Consider the following 25,891-nt stretch of genomic DNA (forward strand, 5'->3'; position numbering starts at 1 on the left):
AGATTGTTCCTATTAGATCAGTCGGCATTGTCCTAGATTAGAAAAGCACCCGCTTACATACATTTACTTTACTGATGAAAATGATCTCATTTATGTTGTCAGTAACTCATCATTGCAAATTGAGGTATAACCCCCCCCCTTTATTGCATGTTATAAAATCACTCTCCATTAGGGCAATGCAAATATTAAACTGAATATAATTAATTGTTTCATTCTTTCAAGAAGAGTCCTATAGAATCGCACAGTTCTTTTAGCAGTGATTTTACTTCATGTCACAAAACTCACACCTTCAGGCAAGAAGAAGACTTTTATTATAGAGACAAGAATCCCTCTGGTGCTCGGTTTTGTGGTTCCTATTGTTTCTGAGTTCATCACACTTTTACTGTGTACGAAAGACACCCAAACCGAGGAGCCTTGCTAGCGAGTTTAGGCAACATCTCGGTGGGTTCATTTAGGAAGTGCACAGCGCTGTACCACATCGTCTGGAAGATGCCGATTGCTGTATTGACACGCTGCCACGCATTTAGCGAATGACAGAAATACATTCACCTTGATTCTTAAACATGTAAGTAATGCCGTTGAGCTAATAGCTAGTTGTTATTATACGGGTGAATTAGACAGACGCGAACTAGCAGGTCAGCCATCACCTGTTAGCTACACCGCGTTAGCCGCACAGGCTACACGAGTACAGCTAGGCCAGCTAGATTATGTCACGTAGTGCTACCTGACCTTGGTCCGTCTTAAGACAGACACATAGAAAAAGCTTTTTAGGATACCTTCGACATTTTCTCTGTAATTTTAGAAGGATATCTAATGTTAGATATGATTGTCAAAGCACAAGTTAGCTAGCTAGTTGGCTCTAGGCATTTAGCGACGCCCTTATCTAACCATCTAACCGCTATCTAACGTAACTTGCTTGTTGATCGTAGTTAGTTGATAAAAAAAAGGCAGAATAGTAGCGGCGCACAAACGGGAGAATAGGGGTGTGTTCAAATGACCACACATCAACGCACAAACGGGAGAATAGGGGTGTGTTCAAATGACCACACATCAACGCACATACGGGAGAGTATGTGCGGGAGAATAGGGGTGTGTTTAAATGACCACACATCAACGCACAAACGGAAGAATAGGGGTGTGTTCAAATGACCACATCAACGCACAAACGGAAGAATAGGGGTGTGTTCAAATGACCACACCAACGCACAAACAGGAGAATAGGGGTGTGTTCAAATGACCACACATCAACGCTCAAACGGGAGAATAGGGGTGTGTTAAAATGATCACACATCAATGCACATACGGGAGAATAGGGGTGTGTTCAAATGACCACACATCAACACTCGAACGGGAGAATAGGGGTGTGTTAAAATGATCACACATCAATGCACATATGGGAGAATAGGGGTGTGTTCAAATGACCACACATCAACGCACATACGGGAAAATAGGGGTGTGTTCAAATGACCACACATCAACGCTCAAACGGGAGAATAGGGGTGTGTTCAAATGACCACACATCAACGCACAAACGGGAGAATAGGGGTGTGTTAAAATGACCACACATCAACGCACAATCAGAAGAATAGGGGTGTGTTCAAATGACCTCACATCAACACTCAAACGGGAGAATAGGGGTGTGTTAAAATGATCACACATCAATGCACATATGGGAGAATAGGTGGGTGTTCAAATGACCACACATCAACGCACATACGGGAGAATAGGGGTGTGTTCAAATGACCACACATCAACGCTCAAATGGGAGAATAGGGGTGTTTTCAAATGACCACTCATCAATGCACAAATGGGAGAATAGGAGTGTGTACAAATGACCACACATCAAAGTGTAGTTAGCTGACATAACTAGCTAGTGATGTAGCTCTCCAGCTGGTGATGTTTACTGTGTAAAGATTTTAACTTTTGGAAAATATTGTCTGCTTTGACTCCATCTTTAAGGGTTGGTCACCTTATGGTCATTGCACCAATTTACAATGAGATAAACATTGTCTTAACACAACGTTAGCTAGCTAGCTCTTTCGTAACTGCGGTATAGCATACTAATGGCATAACCTGGCTAATCTCTTGGCAGCTGTTTCGCATTCTCTGGAGCTTGTTCCTGCCGTCTGTTTCAGCATTTTGTATGTTGAAATGCTGCCTAACATCTCGTATCAACCTCATTTACTTTCTCATTTCTTCATCCATCCCTTTAAACATATGGGTCGTTCTTTTCTGTTCAGTGTTGGAGAACTACCCACGCATCGTGTTGAGATCTACGTACACCTTTAAACGATCGCCCCGAGGATGTGTCTGCTTTGTTTATCATTCACTGCGCCTCATTGTCCTGGTATTTGTAATTTTTATTTTGCATGCGGTCTGTTCACTGTCATTGTCTACTACATAATTGTTTTTATGATTGCTTGGGCCTACATTTAACCCACTAATTTTCCATTAGTGGGGAATTTAATATGAATTCGGGGGGAGGGGGGGAGAGACACACATCTTGCCCTGTGTGCTTTGTGTTTGCAGTTTGCATTGTCAAATTTAAATGAGACTAACAACAGTAAGCATCATTCTGCATGGTTACATTCTTATGTTCAGTAACGGGATTGTGCAAGCTTGGCTTAGCTCATCTCTGTTAGTGTTGAAATCCGCTGAAGACTGCAGTGTATCACATTCCATTGGTTGCATTACACAGTCAGACATTTTATTGCTGTACCAGTCCATTTTAGAAGCATAGGGGCGTTTCCTGCTAGAGGAGCATGTGTTCTGCAGTGGTGGGCGGGGCTAACACCTCCCCGTGCTCTTCCTCAGTTCCAGGTGGGACGAGCACAGTGGGACGTCACTGAGGAGTGATGCCTGTGGAGAGTGGAAACAGTGCAGCCGCCCGTCAAGCCAAGCAGAAGCGCAAGTCGCACAGTCTCTCCATCCGGAGGACTAACAGCACAGAGCAGGAACGGCCGGCCGGCCACAGAGACATGCTGGAGGGACAGGCAAGCTCTCTCTCTCTCTCTCTCTCTCTCTCTACTCCTTCTCTTGCCTCTCCCTATCTCTTGCTCTGACGCACTAATTTTTCAATTACTATAGAAGTATGTGTGAGAATCTTGAATCTAAGGGATTCACATTGTGTGTGTGTGTGTTTGAATCTTGAGTCTAAAGGGTTCAAAGGATTTACCGGTGTAGTTTCTTTAGGTGTAAATGCTGTTGGTGCATTGACCTGTTATGATGGTAAGTACTGTTATTTCTGCTGTTTCAGGAATACTACAGACATCCTCTGTGATGCTCTGTGTTCTTTCTCCTATATTATCTGATGATGTTGCAGGATATTAGTAGTGGTGCCTAAAGTCACTTTCCATTTTGCTCACGAGTACTTGTGTTTGCCGTGTAGTGACTGAGAAACATCACTGGACACCAAACCCCAAAAACACCATTGAACAGTTTTGCTCTGGGACTTGTAGTTTCTGTTATCTTCCAGCTAAGGCTCAGCTGAAGTGTAGGAGAAACATTACAAAAGGCATGCCTGCAACCAGCAAACACCTCCTCCTGTGTTAGATCAATATTTACAGCAACCATCTTTCATTCAGGAGCTCAGATCTCACAGTCAGAACCTCGCTACCCAGAGGCAAACCTCAAGCACCAGGATACAGTTAGCGATTTTTGTTAATGAGTACTTCCTGTATCGACCGAGGACCTTTTCTGTGCTGTGTGTCCTGAATGCCTCAGCATGTCTCTTTAGTCCTAAACTGTGGTGTTATCAGAGGACATTCCCTATGCAAACACAGTCTGCTACCCTGATAAAAGAGCCATTAAAGCATGCGGTGGTAAACAATGTACGTGCAGTCCAAATGTTCTGCAGTCTACTGTAGATTTAAACTTGTGCAGCATTGGCTTTTATCTCAGAAAGACAGGATAAGTCTGACTTGAGTCCTGCATTTTTGTAGGAGCTGCCTTATGGGAAAAGTTGAGGGTTTAGAGTGTTTTGTTTCTTCAGAGGTTTTTTGAGCTGGAGCCTGAACCCTGTTGAGTGTCACTGTCTGCTGCCTTTTCTAGCTGCTTGCCAGTCTCTCCTGTCATTGGTGCATTACATTCATGTCTACCGGAGGTTCAGTGTTGGAACATCTCATCAAGTTTTAATGAAGTGTGCATGCTGGGGGCGGAGTGCTCAGCTGGCTGGCTCTCTGTCAGACAAGTTGGCTTACTGTTGATTGACAGGACCGTTTGTAAGCTGTTCGAGTGGCTTATGTTACAACTCCTTTCCCTCTCGCACCACTGCCACTATATGCCGTTGCTATGGGGACCTCTGTGTTTTAGGACGGAGCAGATTTATGGCAGTACGAGGCCACTCTGTGTTTGCTAATGTGGTTTTTGTCTTTACCTTTAACCCCCTTGGTGTGGGTGAGAGGGTGTGTGTTGGTGTGTGTACATATGGCACTGACAGAGAGAACGGTGGTTACTTTGGTGTTGTCACACATTCTTTGCTCTCAGTAGCTGGTGCGGGAGTGTTAGCTTGTGTGTTAGTTTGTCTTGTCCACTCCGCTTGAACTGGTCTCTTGAACAGGAGTGACGGTGAGCGCTAACGGACACTTACGTCACCTCGTACAGTCACCACCATGTCCCTGGTCAGTTGGGTTGTTTTCACCTTGCTGAGACATGTCTCCGTGCACTGCTTTGCTCTGGAGAAGGTTGGTAGGTTGGTGTTTGATGTAGCGGAGATGAACCTAGTCCTGAGAAACCTTTGGATGTTCCTCTTCTTGGTTGGATCTATGAATGAAATTTGCGCATGCTACTCTACACACTGCATTCAGTGAAAACCACATGGAATCATCACTTGAAACTTTAAAATGGAACCAACTGCTCTTACGCATCTAGAAATCAAGACTATTTACTGGTTGTCAATGAAACAAAATGTTGTCCGTAGTGTTGACACCTACTGGTATTACAGAGTACACAGGAATATAGGCTACTCTATGTAGAATATGGGCTACACTATAGAGGAACGTAGAATTTCAGACATGGTCTATGAGAAATGATCGTAAATGTTGACATGGAGATTAGTATGACATGGTGCAGTGAGTGTGGGTTGACGGTTGTACTGTAAGGCTTGACGTAGTTAAGGTGTGATTGAAAGGTGTTCAGGTGTTTTCTGTGAGATTTGAGTTGGTTCAGGTGTTTTCTGTGAGATTTGAGTTGGTTCAGGTGTTTTCTGTGAGATTTGAGCTGGTTCAGGTGTTTTCTGTAAGAGTTGAGTGGATTCAGGTGTGATCTGTGAGAATTGAGTGGATTCAGGTGTGATCTGTGAGAATTGAGTGGATTCAGGTGTGATCTGTGAGAATTGAGTGGATTCAGGTGTGATCTGTGAGAATTGAGTGGATTCAGGTGTGATCTGTGAGAATTGAGTTGGTTCAGGTGTGATCTGTAAAGATGGATTGGGTTCAGTGTGTTCTCTTTGTATCTGCAGGACTCCAGGCTGCCCATGGCTCTAAGGACCAACTTGATGGACCTGTTTGGACAGATCGAACGGGAGTTTGAGAATCTCTATCTTGAAAACCTTGAATGTAAGTATAAGAAAATCTGGTGCTAGAAATACTGCTGAAGGCATTATGTTAAATGGACGTGTAATCTACAGCACCACACAGTTTAGCATTTCTCTGATGCTACCTTGCGCAGCTCATGTGGCCATCAGACCAGTGTTTTAGAGCTGACAGACCCTGATATGTCCACTGCCATGGTCCCCAAACAAGGAGCTCGACAGCTCTACCCTACACCTTTAAGTGCATGTTGAGCTCATTGTGATTCACTGGTTTCTGGTCACAAGGCTGTGGTAAGATTGATATTTGGTTGTGAACAAAAGTAGACCACAGCATGAATGCAGAGGTTTTGTGGTTCTCTGGTTTTTGATATCTTAGCCTGATGCTAAAGGCCGCCATTCTCACTTTGCAGTGCGGAGGGAAATAGATTCCTTGAACGAGCGGTTGGCAGGTGAGGGCCAAACCATCGATGGAGGGGATCTGGGTAAAGGAGCCCTGAAGACTAAAGGTAAGGTGGCTAACTCCTAATGTACACTGAAGACAGTCCAGGTGGTAGAACTGGATGAGGTTTGGGGGCATATCTGGGTGAGGGTTGGGATGTATCTGGGTAGGTTTATGGGTATATCTGGGTGAGGGTTGGGATGTATCTGGGTAGGTTTATGGGTATATCTGGGTGAGGGTTGGGATGTATTTGGGTAAGTTTATGGGTATATCTGGGTGAGGGTTGGGATGTATCTGGGTAGGTTTATGGGTATATCTGGGTAAGGGTTGGGATGTATCTGGGTAGGTTTATGGGTATATCCGGGTGAGGGTTGGGATGTATCTGGGTAGGTTTATGGGTATATCCGGGTGAGGGTTGGGATGTATCTGGGTAGGTTTATGGGTATATCTGGGTAAGGGTTGGGATGTATCTGGGTAGGTTTATGGGTATATCTGGGTAAGGGTTGGGATGTATCTGGGTAGGTTTATGGCTATATCTGGGTAAGGTTTGGGATGTATCTGGGTAGGTTTATGGGTATATCTGTGTGAGGGTTGGGATGTATCTGGGTAGGTTTATGGGTATATCTGTGTGAGGGTTGGGATGTATCTGGGTAGGTTTATGGGTATATCTGGGTGAGGGTGGGGATGTATCTGGGTAGGTTTATGGGTATATCTGGGTGAGGGTGGGGATGTATCTGGGTAGGTTTATGGGTATATCTGGGTGAGGTTTGGTTGTATATTTGGATAACGGTTTGGGGCATACTGTATCTGGGCATTAGGCCTCAGAAAGTTGCAGCTTAACATCAGTCAGACTACATGCCTAATGATATAAACTACGATAAACAATTTTCTGGTGGACATAATCCATAACATGCTTAATTATTTTGTTCCTTTTAAATTGAATAATCCTGAGCATGTTTTGTCCCACATTGTGATTCTGGTTTATTTCTTGTGTACATAGCCAGTCACAGTACAAGTCAGCTGTCCCAAAAGCTGAAGACCACATACAAAGCTTCCACCAGCAAGGTACGAGACCTCTGTGGGAACGGCCGTCGCTATTCTGGACTAACACTGCTAATCTCTGTGTGATGGCGTGGAGTCCTGTACTAACCAGCTGCCTGCCACTTTACTGGGAAACAAATCAAATTGGTTCAAAATTGGATTAGTGCAAGATCATAAACGACGTGTTTATGTGCCAGAGAGTGTCGTAGTGTGCATCTTGAGTGCTCAGTAGGGCTGGACTGTGTAGAGCTGTTTGAACACTACATCTTTGCTTTCTTGGCTGTGATGAAGTCATGACAAAGCAAATTTCATTCAAACAGAATGAAATGCATGTTGTTGAAGTATAACGATTGAAATTAAATATTTAAAAATACATAATTTTTCACTTCATTTTTAACCTAATCAAATCTCTTTCTGTGTGTAGTATATGATCCATTGCAACCAACAGTAAATTCAGTGTTTCTTAGAAAAGATCAGGAAAACTTGTTGAAATGGAATGCCATGCTGAGAATATGATGCTATGTTACAGGTGGTCTAGACATGGAGTAGGTGGGGAAATGCTAGAGTGTCTTTCCTCCTCCATATTTGCACCAGCAGGTTTAGCTCACATTGCTTTGGCTTGGGTAACGTTTGTATTGTCGCTGTGACGCAACATGAGAAGAGTCAGCCCAGGTTTTGGGGGCAATTTTTTTTGTACATTTCTTCAGGGACAGCTAGAAGAAACTATGTTGTTGGGTGGTTGAGCTTGACCACCTTTTGAGGGCGTATCTTAAACTGAAAGGTAACTTCAGAGAGATCACATTTTAAAGACATAGGTTCTGTTCTCACTACCTATATATATATATATATAACATCTCCTCATTACCAGTAGTATCAGGTTCTCTCTGGGTGGGCACTGAGAGATGGTGGGGATTTTATACCATGCTTGCGGTTCCAATGGTCTCAAACACTTCTCTCCTTTCGTTCTCGCCGACTGTAGCGCTCAAATTCTTTCCACGGCAAAATAGGCGGACCTCGCAACTTCAATGTGGGAAACTGGGAATTGTGGGGTGGAGATTCATGGGTAATTTCCTTAACTTCTGCTCCTTTGTGTGCTAGAACGCATGAACTATTCCTTTGAGGGGGTGGGGGGGGGCAGTCAGTACCTCCTGGACTGTTGTTCTTGTTAATGATCATAACAGAACATCACAGTGATTCTAGTGCAGATTAATGGGCTGTATTTTTCAATGCCTTTAGTCTTATAGACGCTGTCAATTTTTGGCACGTAAAGCCTATTTCTAATAGTATTTTAAATTGCAAGTTGTAGTTACTGATGATTTGGGCAGAAATTACTTTTCTGACTACAGTGTCTCCTGTATTTTGGTCAAACCCATTGCCAAGGAGGCATTCTTTCAGACTTGTTCATCATGCCCCGAGTCCGAGACCCCCTGCCGAATAGTTCTGTGTTGTGGCCTCTTCCCTCGCCCAGAGAAAGGACGTTTTCAATGACATGCAAGTTGCAGAAATATGATTTTCTTTTCCAAAATGAAAATCATCTGGTGTTTTCATTGCTTCTTGACCGTCCCATGTCGAAAGTATCATCACTGCTTCCTACAGTCCAGGGCAAATGGGTTTTTAGAGGTGTTTATAAAACATCCGACGTTCTTTATTAGCTTTGGTCTAAACCGAAACATTAGTATGTTACTCAGATTAGGGGAAATCTGTGATTGGAACTCCGATTTAGATGAGAGGAATTCTGGGGCCATGCTCTCCACCTCTGGTTGTGCATCTGAGGGCGACAGCAACCCACAGCAGTGCGGACACCTTCCACATGGGCCGTGAAGAACTGCAGAAAGACTGGGATCTATTTTATGTCATTGATGTACCAGTCCCTTAATCAGCTTCCCCTAGAGATCACAAACTAGTAGAGATACCAAAAATATGTAGATTTGCTCTTTATGTTGATGCTATATTAAGTATATGTTAATACCACATTAATCACACGTCCTGGTTTGCCAGAGCATGCCCAGCTCACACTATGGCTTTAGGCTCCCTAACTGAGCAGACATTATGTGAGCAGCTGGATTAGGCCACTCCATATAGATTTTATTATTATTATAGGTTTTCATTTCTCAGAGGAATTCTTTGTAATATTCTCAAAATTTAAATGGTTAGACAGCGGTGCCACACCTTTTAAGTTAACATACCTATTAGGTGCCATACCTTTGAGGCAACATATGTTGTGACATAACACACTATATTGCTAAAAGTATTCGCTCACCTTGCTTGACTCACATAAGATCTTAAGTGACATTCAATTCCTAATCCATAGGGTTTAATATGACGTTGGCCCAACCTTTGCAGCTAAAACAGCTTCAACTCTTCTGGGAAGGTTTAGGAGTGTGTTTATGGGGATTTTTGACCATTCTTCCAGAAGCACATTTGTGAGGTCACATGCTGATGTTGGACGAGAAGGCCTGGCTCTCAGTCTCTAATTCATCCCAAAGGTGTTCTTTCAGGTTGAGGTCAGGACTCTGTGCAGGCCAGTCAAGTTAATCTACACCGGACTCTGCCATCCATGTCTTTATGGAACTTGCTTTGTGCACTGGTGCACAGTCATGTTGGAAGAGGAAGGGGTCAGCTCCAAAGCAGCTCCAAAGGTCCAAGGCACCTAACCCCAACTGCTCCCCAGGCGCCGGGCTAGGGCTGCCCACCGCTCTGGGCACGTGTGATCCACAGCCCCCTAGTAATCACTAGTGTGTGTGTGTGTGTGTGTGTGTGTGTTCTGACTGCACAGATGGGTTAAAAGCGGAGAAGAAATTTCGATTGGGGTGCAAAAATCACAATTGACAAAAATATGGCACATTTCAAATGTTCCCACAAAGTTGGGAGTAAGAAATTGTCCAAAATGTCTTGGTTTGCTGAAGCATTCAGAGTTCCTATCACTAGAACTAAGGGGCCAGGCCCAGCTCCTGAAAAACAACCTCACACCATAATCCCCCCTCCACAAAACTTTACACTTGGCACAATGCAGTCAGACAATTATCGTTCTCCTGGCAACTGTCAAACCAGACTAGTCCATCAGAACGCTAGATGGAGAAGCTCGATTCGTCACTCCAGAGAACGCACCTCCACTGCTCTAGAGTCCAGTGGTGGCATGCTTTACACCACTGTATCTGACACTTTGCATTGCACTTGATGATGTATGGCTTGGATGCAGCTGCTCGACCATGGAAACCCATTCCATAAACCTCTCTACGCACTGTTCTTGAGCTAATTTGAAGGCCACATGAAGTTTGGATGTGTGTAGTGATTGACTCTGCAGAATGTTGGCACTCTTGGATTCCAATAATTTGGATGGGTGTGCGAATACTTTTGGCAATATAGTGTACATTTGAAGTAACATACCTATAAGGTGCTGTACCTTTGCGATAAGTGACCCTGTGTTCAGTTGTGAAGTGCTACATGGTGAGGTGAGGTGTAGGGTGAGGTGACCCAACACCCCCAGGTTTGCCTTCCCCACCACTGAGCAGGTCTGCTGGGCTCCCTCTAGTGGAGGCAAACCGCGTGTGCTTTCGTCCTTGCAGCCAGCGTTGGCAGGATGGAGCTGAGCTCTGTGTGGTCGTCCCGCTAATCAGACACGCCCATTTAGCTCCTCTCTTTCTCGTTTCTCTGAGCTGGCCGATGTTGTCTGGCCTTCAGTATCTGTGCTGGGTGACGGGCAGCAGGTCAGGGCAGCTCTGTCGCAGTGTCACTAGGGACCACCTTGAGCTAAAAAACACAGACTTAAGCTCAATAATGAAATAAACATGTCCGTTAGCACCAGAATGATCTCTCCATGTGGGATGTCTAGTGTTTTGGTTTACATTTCTTTTGTAGTATTTGTACAGCTTCTTTACATTTACAGGGGGAAGTCTTTTTGTTCTGTTTCACATAATGTACATGGTGCGTGTGAGTGTGTCTGCGGAGTGTGTGTGTGTGTGTGTGTGTGTGTGTGTGGGGGGGGGGGGCTCAAGCTGTGCTGCAGGGGTGGTTTCTATTCACGCTCTTGTTTTGTGTTGCCTCGCATTTGCAGTCCTGTTATTTTCTTTAAACGTTGAACGGGTCCTATACAGAGGGGCGTGGCCTCCACAGGCCAGCGCGTCCGTGACGGGACTCCGGCGGCAGCCGCGTGCACGTGTGAATGCGCTGTGTAGTGTGAGCTCACGTAGTGCGCGCGTGAATGCGCTGTGTAGTGTGAGCTCACGTAGTGCGCGTGTGCCTCCAGGCGGGGGTACGTGGGAGAGTCTCGCTTGGTCTCGTTTGGTTGCTACGGCGCCTCCACGCTTCCGCGCTGCTTCTCCACAGCTGTGCACGCGTGCGTGCGTGTGTGTGTTAGTGTCCGCGCGCGTTTGTCTGTGTGTGCGCTATGTGTTCATCCGTGTCTTTCCCGTCCCCAGATTGTGTCCAGCTTCAAAGCCACCACCTCGCGCGCCGTTTGTCAGCTGGTGAAGGAGTACGTGGGCCACAGGGACGGCCTATGGGACCTGAGTGTGACCAGGACTCAGCCACTTGTCCTGGGCACCGCCTCGGCGGGTAGCGTCCCCACAGCCACACCCACCGCCACACCCACAGCCACACCCACCGCCACATGCTGACCAGTCATGTGTTAGTGTCATGTATTGCTGGCTAGGGTTCTTGTGTTCCAGTCCAAGAGGGGCGTGTCTACACCACTTCTTACTGAAGTCTTCAGACACTTCATTCTGATTCAGTACATTTACATATACTGAAATGAACTTAGTCCTGGAACAGTTGAAGGAGAACTCAGTCACACACTGCTCAGCTCACACCTTAATGACAACGGGAAAATGCATGTGGAAGACCAGAACAAAACAGACTGTGTGTGTGTGTGTGTGTGTGTGTCCTTAGACCACTGTGCCATGCTGTGGAGTATCGAGACAGGAAAGTGTCTCCTGAAATACGCAGGCCATGCAGGATCAGGTGAGTCTGGGCTGGTGTGCCACAGCTCCTGTTTGCCCTGGTCTAGTTCCTTACAGAAACAACCAACCCAGCACAACCAGTGTTCCGAGTGCGACCCACCCATTCAGTTCACATGTTTGTTCCTGCGGTGTGTTTTCTTTAAGCGACCAGACCACGGTCAACACGATTGTCTGCTCTGCCATCTTCAGTAGAAATCTCCTCATGTGCTCTGACTGATGAATGTTTTGTTTTTTCCTTCTGCAGTGAACTCGATCAAATTTCACCCCACGGAGCAGATGGCCCTGACAGGTCTGTGCTGGGCTTTTAAAGGCCGTTCTTCCTGCCTCCCGTGTAGTGTGAAGCCTTTCTGAACGTGCTCTGAAGTCACGTTCCTACTGCCTCACCCAGAACTATCATAAAAGTCCCAGATTTATGTCCTGTGTCCCTGGTGTCTTATTTCTGTATACACTCTCAGTTCTTCTCTTAGATTGTTTGTCCCTCTTCAGTAGCTGTAGGATACAGCCATGGATCTTACACAGTGATTTGGTTTTTGTCTTTTGGAATAACATGGGTGTCGCATGGGTGTCTTCTTTGTTATTGGGTGTGCGGGTGCGTGCGTGCGTGCGTGCGTGCGTGTGCACACGTCCCTCCCAACAGCGTCCGGTGACCAGACGGCTCACATCTGGCGCTACATGGTGCAGTTGCCTCTGCCTCAGCCCCCGGCCGACACCAGTGTGAGTGATCTTGCCTCCGAGTCAGAGCTTCCCCACCCTCTGTCTTTCTTTCCTCTCACTCCCTTTCTCTTCCTCTCTCTCTCTCTCTCTCTCTCTCTCCCCACCTCCCTACTGTCCTCCAACGCTCCACCACCTCTCCATGGCCGGGTCTTGGTCTGAGTCACTAATGCAGACGTGTAAACTCTCTCTTTGTTCTCAGAACAATGGATCCTTATTTTCTTTGTTTTAATTCCCATCACGCTCTCAACGCCTCTTTAATCACAGCGCTGAGTAAATATGGCCGTTTTCAAACGTGCATGAGCCTCGTCACAGAGTGACATGCTGAGACAAGGAGAGAGGTGTCGTGGGCGGCCCTGACCGCCTCCTGTCCCGCAGGCCTCGCAGGACGATGATGTGGACTTCTCGGACAAGGACGAGGCCGAGGGCGACGCAGATGGACCCAGCGAGTGTCCCACCGTCCGCGTAGCCTGCACTACCCTGAAGAGCCACCAGGGGGTGGTCATCGCTGCCGACTGGCTGGTCGGCGGCAAGCAGGTTGTCACTGCTTCCTGGGATCGTGCTGCCAACCTCTATGACGTGGAGACGTCCGAACTCGTGCACACCCTCACAGGTACCGGAGTGGTGAAGCGTCCATGGACATCATTCCATCGTTATTATTATTGTTATTTTTATTATACTTATTCCTATACCCATTACACTTATTATTATTAAATATATATATATATATATATATATATATATATATATATATATATATATATATATGTGTGTGTGTGTGTGTATATACTACTGTATATATATAATACAAGTAATGAATGTATTATTTATATAGCATATCTTTCTGATCCAACATTTTCTTGGATATAAAAAGAAAAGGTCAAAAACAAAATTGTGACTTAGTGTTCCAATGTGTGCGTGTGCGTGTGCGTGCGTGTGTGTACAGGTCATGATCAGGAGCTTACACACTGCTGCACTCATCCAACTCAGCGTCTGGTAGTCACCTCGTCCCGCGACACCACCTTCCGTCTTTGGGACTTCAGAGACCCCTCCATCCACTCTGTTAACGTGTTCCAGGGACACACTGAGTGAGTCCCTGCACCTCCGCTACACCACAGTGCACCTGCACCTCCGCTACACCACAGTGCACCTGCACCTCCACTACACCACAGTGCACCTGCACCTCCGCTACACCACAGTGCACCTGCACCTCCGCTACACCACAGTGCACCTGCACCTCCGCTACACCACAGTGCACCTGCACCTCCGCTACACCACAGTGCACCTGCACCTCCGCTACACCACAGTGCACCTGCACCTCCGCTACACCACAGTGCACCTGCACCTCCGCTACACCACAGTGCACCTGCGCTACACCACAGTGCACCTGCACCTCCGCTACACCACAGTGCACCTCCACTACACCACAGTGCACCTGCACCTCCGCTACACCACAGTGCACCTGCACCTCCGCTACACCACAGTGCACCTCCGCTACACCACAGTGCACCTCCGCTACACCACAGTGCACCTCCGCTACACCACAGTGCACCTCCACTACACCACAGTGCACCTCCACTACACCACAGTGCACCTCCACTACACCACAGTGCACCTGCGCTACACCACAGTGCACCTGCGCTACACCACAGTGCACCTGCACCTGCGCTACACCACAGTGCACCTGCACCTCCGCTACACCACAGTGCACCTCCGCTACACCACAGTGCACCTCCGCTACACCACAGTGCACCTCCACTACACCACAGTGCACCTCCACTACACCACAGTGCACCTCCACTACACCACAGTGCACCTGCACCTCCACTACACCACAGTGCACCTGCACCTCCACTACACCACAGTGCACCTGCACCTCCACTACACCACAGTGCACCTGCACTACACCACAGTGCACCTCCACTACACCACAGTGCACCTGCACCTCCGCTACACCACAGTGCACCTGCACCTCCGCTACACCACAGTGCACCTGCACCTCCGCTACACCACAGTGCACCTCCGCTACACCACAGTGCACCTCCACTACACCACAGTGCACCTCCGCTACAACACAGTGCACCTGCACCTCCGCTACACCACAGTGCACCTGCACCTCCGCTACACCACAGTGCACCTCCGCTACACCACAGTGCACCTGCGCTACACCACAGTGCACCTGCACTACACCACAGTGCACCTGCACTACACCACAGTGCACCTGCACCCGTCCTGGTTTGGCCTGCCTCAGGTCACGTACATGCTCACGTCCTCCAGCCGCTTCCTGTCACTAGGCTCCACCACGCAGCTGCTCCACTGCCCCATCTTGTGGTGGTCCTTTGTAATATATTAAGCTTTTGGGAACGTCCACCTGGTGTTTAGATGCCAGTCTGCTGTAAGACCTTTGGATCTCAGCATGAATGTATTTAAATGTAAAAATATGTCACGTGGTTTCAAATTGGTGCAGATGTCTTGAAGTCTGATTTGAGTGCATCGTTTTTGACAGCGGTTTGTCAGTGTCAGGATCTAAACACCCAGCTGTCTGTGTTCACTTTAAGGATGTAAAGCTTGTGCATCCTCTCTGGCTTTGACAATAATGAACATTCATTAGATGTGCCACCCAAACCTTTTAGTCTTATTTTGCAGTCTTGACTAATCACCACCAGGTGGCACTGTTACATCTACCAGCATGCCAGATAACAGTCTTAATCCTAAACACATCACCCAACATTAGTTCTCAGAGAGGTGAAGAGGGTTGACAGCCTTCCATTATCCTGCTGTGTATTATTTAGTGATCGCACTAAGTCTCAGAACAGTAAACTGCTGAGTTCTCATCAGTGCCTTTTATCCTTTGTGCAGCGTAATCTCAGGTCTCATCACTGCCTCTAATCTCTCATGCAGCACAATCTCAGTTCTCATCACTGCCTCTGTAATCTCTCATGCAGCGTAATCTCAGTTCTCATCACTGCCTCTGTAATCTCTCATGCAGCACAATCTCAGTTCTCATCACTGCCTCTGTAATCTCTCATGCAGCGTAATCTCAGTTCTCATCACTGCCTCTGTAATCTCTCATGCAGCGTAATCTCAGGTCTCATCACTGTCTCTGTAATCTCTCATGCAGCGTAATCTGTTCTCATCACTGCCTCTGTAATCTCTCCTGCAGCGTAATTTGAGCTTTCAGTGCCAGTTTGAGCTTCTAATATGCAGGACTAGGGCAAAGGGACAAAGAGAGGGAAGGAGGTAGGGTGCTAGGGCGAGTGTGTAGGGAGTGAAAAAGGTTAGGGTGTAGGTAATGAGATAGGGCTAGGGTTTTAGTCATCCTCTGTCATCTCAAAATTCTTCCTTACCCCACATATATAGATCAGTAACTGGACTGTATCACCACTCTACACATATATAGATCAGTAACTGGACTGTATCACCACTCTACACATATATAGATCAGTAACTGGACTGTATCACCACTCTACACATATATAGATCAGTAACTGGGCTGTATCACCACTCTACACATATATAGATCAGTAACTGGGCTGTATCACCACTCTACACATATATAGATCAGTAACTGGACTGTATCACCACTCTACACATATATAGATCAGTAACTGGACTGTATCACCACTCTACACATATATAGATCAGTAACTGGACTGTATCACCACTCTACACATATATAGATCAGTAACTGGACTGTATCACCACTCTACACATATATAGATCAGTAACTGGGCTGTATCACCACTCTACACATATATAGATCAGTAACTGGGCTGTATCACCACTCTACACATATATAGATCAGTAACTGGACTGTATCACCACTCTACACATATATAGATCAGTAACTAGACTGTATCACCACTCTACACATATATAGATCAGTAACTGGACTGTATCACCACTCTACACATATATAGATCAGTAACTGGACTGTATCATCTCGTCCAGAGCCCAGACAAAAAAGTAAATATCTGCTTTGTTTTGCAGCCGAATGTCCAAATTCCTCTTGATCCATTTTGTTCGCCTGAAGAGAGACACATTTACAAGTGCTTTCTTTTTTCTCAGGACAAATTAGCACTTCAGAGTCCACCAAACATCCTTGAACAAACTCCCCATCAGAGAGTGTCGTGCTGGTTCTGGCCGTGTCATAGGAGATCACACAGCTGTTCCTGACTGCTGCGTCCCTGGACAAGTGCAGCTCTGTAAAACATCCTTGCTGCCTTTGCAGCTTGCAAATGTTCAGACGCCGGTGCAGCTCTGCATCAGTCTAGTTCGTGTGTTTCTCTGCGTGTTTACTCTCGTAATAGTGATTCAACTTGTGATCCTTAAACACAGCTAACTGTTCTCCTCAAACCGAGGACACTGCTTTCTATTTTACTTCAGTAAATTAATATTTACAAGTCCATTCCTTGTTAAAAAGTGCATTCTGTATCAGTCTTTCTTTTTTACTGTTAGCTCACATGTGGAGCTACGAGGTAATTTCTTGAAAGCTGTCCCAACACATTCACAGACACGTGAGTGAAGGTGCAAGAGTGAACTGAACGAACAGATGCTAATTTAACAACAACGAAACAGCAGCCTTCAAAATAAAAGCAGTGAAGTTATATTACATGGACCTATAACAGTGTAATAGATGTCATATTCACACATTTACCTTTGACTAATTTATTAGCAATCTCACACAGGCTGGTCAGATAATCAGAGGGCCAAAGTTGGCCGGTGGGCCATACAATGCCCAAGTCTGGTTTAGGGAGTGATGGTGTGTGGGGAGTGAAGGAGCCACGGTATAGGGAGTGAAGGAGGGATAGTGTGTAGGGAGTGAAGGAGGGATAGGGTGTAGGGAGTGAAGGAGGGATAGGGTGTAGGGAGTGAAGGAGGGATAGTGTGTAGGGAGTAAAAAAGGCCACGGTGTAGATAGGGTGTAAGGAGTGAAGGAGGGATAGGGTGTAGGGAGTGAAGGAGGGGATAGGGTATAGGGAGTGAAGGAGGGATAGTGTGTAGGGAGTAAAATAGCCACGGTGTAGGGCAGGGATGTTTATCAACTTCCATGATAAAGAGGGCCAAACATTTTTCAGCACTATTATTGGAGGGCCACATGACCACGCACTTCAAATAATTGGATATGAAAGACACTATAAATTATTCTCAATAAGAACACATTTTAAATGAATTCAGATTTGTATGTTTATTGCACCAACATACATCTATTTTCTGCATATAAATGCATTAACATGTCCTTAATAAGCAACAAAGACAAAACATTTGCTTAATAAAAAAGTGCAAAAAGGAATTTGAACTCCTTCATATCAAAGAAGTGTAACGCGTAGCGCGCTGCGGAGCGAGGAGGCGGACACAAACGCTGAGAAGAGCGAGATATAATAAAGGGAATTCCATAGGCGAAGTCGTTTGTACAGGCACGGGTCAAAACGGGAGAGCCGTCCAAGTGGTCAACAGGACAGGCAGGAGTCGTAACAGGAGAGACATTCACAACGGAGACGGAAAATACCAGAACAGCGATGACAGATAATCCACAAAACCGAACAAACCACAAATAACCGACAACGGGCGAAACACAGAGATACAAGTACACAGGACTAAACTAGACACAACTGAACACAATGACGACACGGGTGTGGCAGACAGAGGGAAACCAGGACAACAGACACGCAGGGCGGGATAACCGGGCAAGGAACAACACCGACACGGGAGAGGGGGGCATAGCCCTACGTGACAAGAACAAAAAAGTCCTGCTCTATCGGGTTTTTTTTCTTTTAATTATTAAATTATTATTGATCTATTTGCGGGCCGCACTGAGTGAGGACGAGGGCTGTGTGCGGCCAGTTGCCCATCCCTGGTGTAGGGAGTGAAAGCCATCCAAGCTGGGAATTGCAGTGAATTATATGGTGTATATGGTGTGTATGATGGAGTCCAAGAAGTGTAATTCCATCAGATTGTGCAGTAATCCCACCAGATGACAAGCGACATAATGAGATTAGTTGTAACGCCAGGGGGCGTTGTGCTCACTGCTGTAAGCAGTTCTCAGTAAGCCTGCTGGGAGCGGCTGGGATGGATATGGCGTCCCCTCACTCCACAGACTGAAGCGGAGGACAAGACAGTGGAGGTTTTCTCACCACACGCAGAGACGGAGCCGTTTTGACACCGTCACAGGTGTGTGACAGGTTTTCCAGACCGAGGCCAGACTAGCAGGAGCCTGATCCTGGACCGAAGCCTGATCCTGGACCGAAGCCTGATCCTGGACCGAAGCCTGATCCTGGAGGGCCGTGGTGCTGCTCCCTGGTGTGAGGCCCACTCCTCTACAGTTCTGGTCCGCTACAAACCAGAGTGCTGAGATGACGTCTTCACTGCTGTGCGGCAGCACCTCTCTGTGGCATCACACTGACTGTAGTTGGGACCAGCCATGACATCGTCGCCGGGGCCAGTGTGAGGTCCACAGGACTGGGGGGGTGTTACAGTGAGAGCCAGTGATTTCATTTTGCTGTGTGCCAGTGGTATCATATCCAGGGCCATTTGTGAGGATAAAGTTAGAGTTAGAAATGCCCAGTAGCGATGCTGCATTGGGGCCCAGTGATGACATTATAGTGGGAGACCATGCTGCTACTGGTACTGGCCTCTGGCGTCATTGTTGTGGGATGAAGTGATGTCATTGTTGTGGGGGTGATGTCATTGTTGTGGGGCGATGTCATTGGTGGGTCCTAGTCTGTGGGCTTCACCTCACGAGACGTCAGCTCCCCCTGTAGAGTAGAATATTTACACATTTAATTTGAATTTGTCTGCTGAAGTGAAACACTGCTGCTTTAGAGCTGTGATTGGCCCACGGGAATATTTAGATTTAATTTTCCAGGAAGGGCATCTGGTTTGCTTTTGAGACATGTTGCCATGGTAATGTGTCAGTTAGCTACAGTTTGCAGTAGCATTCTGCTAATGGAGTTTAGGGTCAAGTCATGTGATTTGTGGGGTGGGGGTGTAACATCAGAAGAGCACAAGTGGGTGTGTGCATCAGAATGACCTGGCTTCATAATTTAGTGATGTATAACGTGTGTGTGTGTGTGTGTGTGTGTGTGTGTGTGTGTGTGTGTGTGTGTGTGTGTGTGTGTGTGTGTGTGTGTGTGTGTGTGTGTGTGTGTGAGGTAGAGGAGTTGCCCCGTCACCATGCTTTATGCTTGACTGCTCAGGGACCATAAGATGAATGAGCCCTTCCCTGGACTGGTTACTCGTTGAAGGCCTCCCTGAGACCACACACACACTCATGCCCTCACACACACTCTGACTGAGTCCCAAACATACTTCTTGTCTGTGTATTCAGCCAAAGAATTGCCTTGCAGTTTTAAGAACCATTCAAAGATATAATATCAGGCTAAATAGTCCCATGATTTCTGCAGCAAAGGTTCTTCATAAAAAAAGGTTGTTTTCATATTCAAGGTCCTCCCCTCTCCTCCCATCACCTCCCCTCCCTTCTCTTCTCCTCCCTTACCCTCCCCTCTCCTCCCATCACCTCCCCTCCCTTCTCTTCTCCTCCCTTACCCTCCCCTCTCCTCCCATCACCTCCCCTCCCTTCTCTTCTCCTCCCTTACCCTCCCCTCTCCTCCCATCACCTCCCCTCCCTTCTCTTCTCCTCCCTTACCCTCCCCTCTCCTCCCATCACCTCCCCTCCCTTCTCTTCTCCTCCCTTACCCTCCCCTCTCCTCCCATCACCTCCCCTCCCTTCTCTTCTCCTCCCTTACCCTCCCCTCTCCTCCCATCACCTCCCCTCCCTTCTCTTCTCCTCCCTTACCCTCCCCTCTCCTCCCATCACCTCCCCTCCCTTCTCTTCTCCTCCCTTACCCTCCCCTCTCCTCCCATCACCTCCCCTCCCTTCTCTTCTCCTCCCTTACCCTCCCCTCTCCTCCCATCACCTCCCCTCCCTTCTCTTCTCCTCCCTTACCCTCCCCTCTCCTCCCATCACCTCCCCTCCCTTCTCTTCTCCTCCCTTACCCTCCCCTCTCCTCCCCTCTCCCACCCTCCCTTCCCCTCTCTTTTCTTCTTCTCCCTTCCCCTCTTTTCTCTACTCTTATCCTCTCCTCCCTTCCTCTCTCCTCTCTTCTCCTCTCCTCCCTCACCCTCCCAGTCCCTTGCCTTCTCTGTGTGTGTGTGTGTGTGTGTGTGTGTGTGTGTATCTGCTGCCACCCCCTATGTTTGTTCCTAACCTCCATCCATTATCGCTGTACACAGTGACAACTTTAGAAGTTGCTGCTGTGGTTGGAGCTGCGTGACATATGTGAGACTCCCTGGGTTCCCACTCTGGAGACCCTGGAGATCCTGCGTCAGAACATATGGGGCCTTCTGTGGAACATCTGCAAATCACTTCTGTTTGCATCCAGTGTGTGATGTGTGGACGCAGAGGAAACAACACTCTCAGAGAGCTAGAGGAACAGGGATATAGGAGCTGTGTGTGTGTGTGTGTGTGTGTTTGTGTGATGGCTCTCTGCAATATCACCCCCTACGCCACCTGTATGCAACAACACCCAAACATGACACATGGACCGATACACCACCCACGCATGAGACTCCAAGTGTGTCTTTTAATGATGTGTCCACTGAAGGATGTAGCTCATATTCTTTACTTAGATTCTCTTGCTAATCTGCACTGACCTTTGTCCTTACACCTTACACCACTGAGGTTGCCATGGCAATGCCCTGGGTTCTGTATCTGAAGAGGAACTGAAGTGAGCTATTCTGAACTGTTAGCTCAGGCTCATACAATCAGTGTGTACTGTATCTCTTTATTACTGCTGTGACCCTCTGGCCCCTAGCACCCCCCCCACACACACACACACACACACTCTGCTCGTCCTAATGAGTCTCGACCTTGCTTGTCAGTGGCCCCAGGGGAGACGAAACGTTTTTTTCGAAATATCGCCGAGTTCTAATGGGATTTTAATCGAGCTTTTATCTCCCGCCACCCCCTCCCCCGGCCCTCCGCCCCGCTCTCCCGCGGACAGCCACGATGTCAGAAAGTGTTTCCACGCTCCGCTGTGGATGAGAGTCGTGCCACAGAGAGCCTGGATCTGCCATTAGCGCCGCCTCAGCCCTGCCCGGACCCTCAACGCTGCAGAATTTGGCCCTAATTAAACCTTAATATCATGTCAATTCAAATTAGCGAGGCTAGCATGTAGCAGGCGCGCCCGCGGAGCCTCTGCTAATATAAATCAGCGTGCGAGACTGAGGACCACGCCGACTCCTTGCCGGTTTTTTTTTCCCTCTCTCTTCTCCCCACGAGCGGGAATATCAGAAGAGACAGAAGGATGTAGCAAGCGACGTTTGGGTTTAGAGGTACTGGCTCCATTAAATTAGGGGGCTAGCTAGGTGCGGGCTGGGGTTCGAGGGCAGTTCTGGGGTCCATTTTGGTGGAACCTTCTGATCTTCACGTTCTCACTTGTCCCGTTTCTCATCACTGAGCTGTGGCCTCGTCCTAATCTTTACTTGTTCACTACGTAGGGAAACTGGAAGTGCATCATTTAGAACTAAGCGACTTTCTCCAAGCACATTTCACAGTGGGAGATCTGCATTGTGCCCCAACAACAGGCCTTCTCATACCCAGGTGCAGGTGCCCTTAGGCGGAGTTTCTCCATCTGTCTCCACCTGTCTCACGTCCTCCGCTGAACGAACGCCTTGTTGTTCTCGTTGCTGCAGTACCGTGACGTCCGCTGTGTTCACGGTGGGAGACAACGTGGTGTCGGGCAGTGACGATCGCACCGTCAAGGTGTGGGACCTGAAGAACATGCGCTCTCCAATAGCGACCATTCGCACCGATTCTGCCGTCAACAGGTAAGGGGGCGGAGCAATGAGTGGTTCACGAGAGACTTAATCTCCTTGGTTCCTATCTGTAGGCATCACGTACACTTAAACGTAGAGCTTTGCGGCTCTGCCAGTGCGTCTCGCTCTCCTGATGGGACGGGGGGGGGGGGGGGGGGGGGGGGGGGGGGGGGTTTGAATCCCAGCCGTGCCTGGTGCTGCTAGAGTCTGGGCTTATGCCAGATGGAAATAGGCTTTTTCCCTTGTTGGCCAGCAGGAGGTGTGCACCGGGCAGCACGGCACGGAGGAACGCCTGCGTGAGCCTTTACGCTACCAGCTGATGGCGCTGTTGTTATAGGAAGGAGGCTCCCAGCAGTGGGAATAAACTGGCTATAACAATAAAGTTATAATAATCAATAACAGATCCTCTATAATTGGTTGATGCCCTTTTTCTGACCTGGGATATTGCTGGTTGTGTAACCTGGTCTCTCACTGATGATCTGTTATTTTGTGTGTGTGTGTGTGTGTGTGTGTGTGTGTGTGTGTGTGTGTGTGTGTGTGTGTGTGTGTGTGTGTGTGTGTGTGTGTGTGTGTGAAACCTTGTCCCTGATGTGTAGGATAAGCGTGTCGGCGAACCAAAGAATCATTGCTCTGCCACATGATAACCGGCAGGTCAGGCTGTTTGACATGACCGGTGTTCGACTCGCCCGCCTGCCCCGCAGTAACAGACAGGTGGGTACTAACACCGCCCAGCCTGACCAACATGGCTCCGTAATGGCTGTTGTACATGTGTGTTTTAAAATGTGTGTGTCCAGGGTCATCGGCGAATGGTCTGCTGTTCGGCCTGGAATGAGGAGAACCAGGCGTGTAACCTGTTCACCTGCGGCTTTGACCGCCAGGCCATCGGCTGGAATATCAACATCCCTGCTCTGCTGCAGGAGAAGTGAACACACGTGCACACACACACACACACACCCACACACCTTTTCCCTTATGCTGTACGATTTCACGCTTACACAAAGCTATTGAAGGCACATCTCAGCACACACACACACACACACTAGCAGCTGGATCTTCTTGTTGTTGTTCAGTGAAGCACTTGTGATTGGTGTAGAGCTGCTCCGAAGCATTTGTGCTCTCTGTGTGTGATTTTCCTCACTGCTTCACTGCCTTTGGTCTTTTGATCAGAATCATTTCATTTCCACGGCCATTGGACAGACCTCCAGTGAGGTGGCTTGTTTAGGCACACTACCTCCAGCACACGATCCCCTCCTGGGGCTGACCCTCCTGGGGCTGACCCTCCTGGAGCTCACCCTCCTGGGGCTGACCCTCCTGGAGCTCACCCTCCTGGGGCTGACCCTACTGGAGCTCACCCTCCTGGGGCTGACCCTCCTGGAGCTCACCCTCCTGGGGCTGACCCTACTGGAGCTCACCCTCCTGGAGCTGACCCTCCTGGGGCTGACCCTACTGGAGCTCACCCTCCTGGGGCTGACCCTCCTGGAGCTGACCCTCCTGGGGCTGACCCTCCTGGGGCTGACCCTACTGGAGCTCACCCTCCTGGAGCTGACCTTACTGTTTGAGCTGTTTGATATTGCAGCTTCAGTGGTATTTGCTTCTCTCATATTGTACATATCTGGCTCTGTTCTCTCCTACAGAGGTTGTGATGGTTCTTTGTATGTTTGCTGGATCCAGATGTTTAAATTTTTCCCATGTTCATAAATTTTTTTGGTTTAGGGAGGGGCTCCATCCCTGGAGCTTTGGGTGTTGCTGAGTTGGAGAACAGAGTTATTTTCAAAGTTTAACCATGGCTTGTTTAGTTTGTCAGATTCGTGGGCAGGGTGAGTTTGTGTACATATGATTAACCCTTTTTTTTATTGTTCACAATCATCCTTTTAGATATTTCATTTTGTAAATTTGGCTTTGCTTTATATCTTATATTAACTTTAGAAGCATATATGTGATATATGTGGAAGCGGAGTTGGCAGTCATGGTGTAACACACACACACACACACTTCTGCACTGCAGTGTTTCTACATCCACCTGCGAGGGGGAAACACGGCGTCAGAGTCACTGAGTTTAAGACTAAATGCTGTTGTGATCGCTGATTCACAAGTGAATAATATAAAATGTGAATGTGTTGAGTTTGTGAATATGGAATATAATGTTTATAGCCCTAAGACTTCTTCAATCAAATGGTGCCTATGTAAGGGTGAGTTTGGTTCCAGGGCCGCGGTGTGTCATGGAACAGACACTTCTGGATCACCTGGTGGTCAGATGAATGCACTGGACACATCAAAATCGAAACATTAATTTTCTTGCAGTTGTCTTTACAAAAGATGTTTCTGTAGTGACTAGAATAGACATTACGGTATGAAATGAATCCAGGGTCAGAAGACCCGTGCTAGTGTAACCTAGCAACCTGGAGCCTGTGCTCTGTCCATTTGTGCTGTCGTTTCACTGCAACAGAGTTAAAACGAGAAAAAAAAATCCCACTTGAAACGAAAAGTCAGTGAGGAGTTGAAGCCCCTTAAACGCAGTGTGTAGGCCCTTGTGTGACAGTGGTGTCCATTTCAAAAGAAACTGTAAAGGTCGTATATAACTGAGGTCTGTATGCCATGAACACACTGTGTAAATAAATGTCCTTTACAGAACTGCAGTGCTCACGTGTCTTTGGCCCTGTCTGTTCCCTTGAGTCACTTCATCTCTCCGGACTCGTGACTGGTTATGATGGAATGGATGTAGCATGGTGAGGTCATGGTGAGGTCGTGGTGAGGTTGTGGTGTTTGGTACTGACCTCTGGAATAGTGAAGAGCATAACTTCAGCTTCTGAGCAGACCGTGCTGAACTCTGTACTGAACACTGAGCAGACCGTACTGAACTCTGTACTGAACACTGAGCAGACCGTACTGAACTCTGTACTGAACACTGAGCAGACCGTGCTGAACTCTGTACTGAACACTGAGCAGACCGTACTGAACTCTGTACTGAACACTGAGCAGACCGTGCTGAACTCTGTACTGAACACTGAGCAGACCGTGCTGAACTCTGTACTGAACACTGAGCAGACCGTACTGAACTCTGTACTGAACACTGAGCAGACCGTGCTGAACTCTGTACTGAACACTGAGCAGACTGTCCTGAACTCTGTACTGAACACTGAGCAGACTGTCCTGAACTCTGTACTGAACACTGAGCAGACTGTGCTGAACTCTGTACTGAACACTGAGCAGACTGTGCTGAACTCTACTGAACACTGAGCAGACCGTGCTGAACTCTGTACTGAACACTGAGCAGACCGCACTGAAACCGAATATGTGCAGTGAGAGTCCTCCTGTGTTGGGAGTTATAAGTTTTCCATTATTTCAGTGCTCAGGGTTTAACAGGTCTTTTGTCAAGTGTTTTGTTTTAGAGGTTGA

The 25,891-nt window shown here is 47.6% G+C and overlaps 1 protein-coding gene across 4 annotated transcripts; it reads left to right on the top strand.

Moving 5' to 3' along the window:
• Positions 1-368: 368 nt before the first annotated feature.
• Positions 369-25,131, top strand: wdr37 (WD repeat domain 37). 4 transcript variants are annotated; one of them, XM_076971075.1, is made up of 16 exons: positions 371-565; positions 2,241-2,347; positions 2,815-2,993; positions 5,459-5,555; positions 5,941-6,036; positions 6,970-7,034; positions 7,990-8,073; positions 11,429-11,564; positions 11,898-11,969; positions 12,213-12,257; positions 12,606-12,682; positions 13,058-13,292; positions 13,626-13,767; positions 22,373-22,507; positions 23,092-23,206; positions 23,290-25,131. In XM_076971075.1, the coding sequence occupies exons 3-16, from the start codon at positions 2,856-2,858 to the stop codon at positions 23,419-23,421; spliced, it is 1,569 nt and encodes a 522-aa protein (XP_076827190.1). In that variant the 5' UTR covers positions 371-565; positions 2,241-2,347; positions 2,815-2,855; the 3' UTR covers positions 23,422-25,131. The 4 variants fall into 4 exon arrangements, with proteins under 4 accessions (XP_076827193.1, XP_076827190.1, XP_076827191.1 ...); XM_076971076.1 differs by lacking the exon at positions 2,241-2,347; XM_076971077.1 differs by lacking the exon at positions 7,990-8,073 and having other exon boundaries at positions 373-565.
• Positions 25,132-25,891: the final 760 nt, after the last annotated feature.

Source organism: Brachyhypopomus gauderio, chromosome 13 (genome assembly GCF_052324685.1).
Source record: "Brachyhypopomus gauderio isolate BG-103 chromosome 13, BGAUD_0.2, whole genome shotgun sequence".
NCBI classification, from domain to species: Eukaryota; Metazoa; Chordata; class Actinopteri; order Gymnotiformes; family Hypopomidae; genus Brachyhypopomus; species Brachyhypopomus gauderio.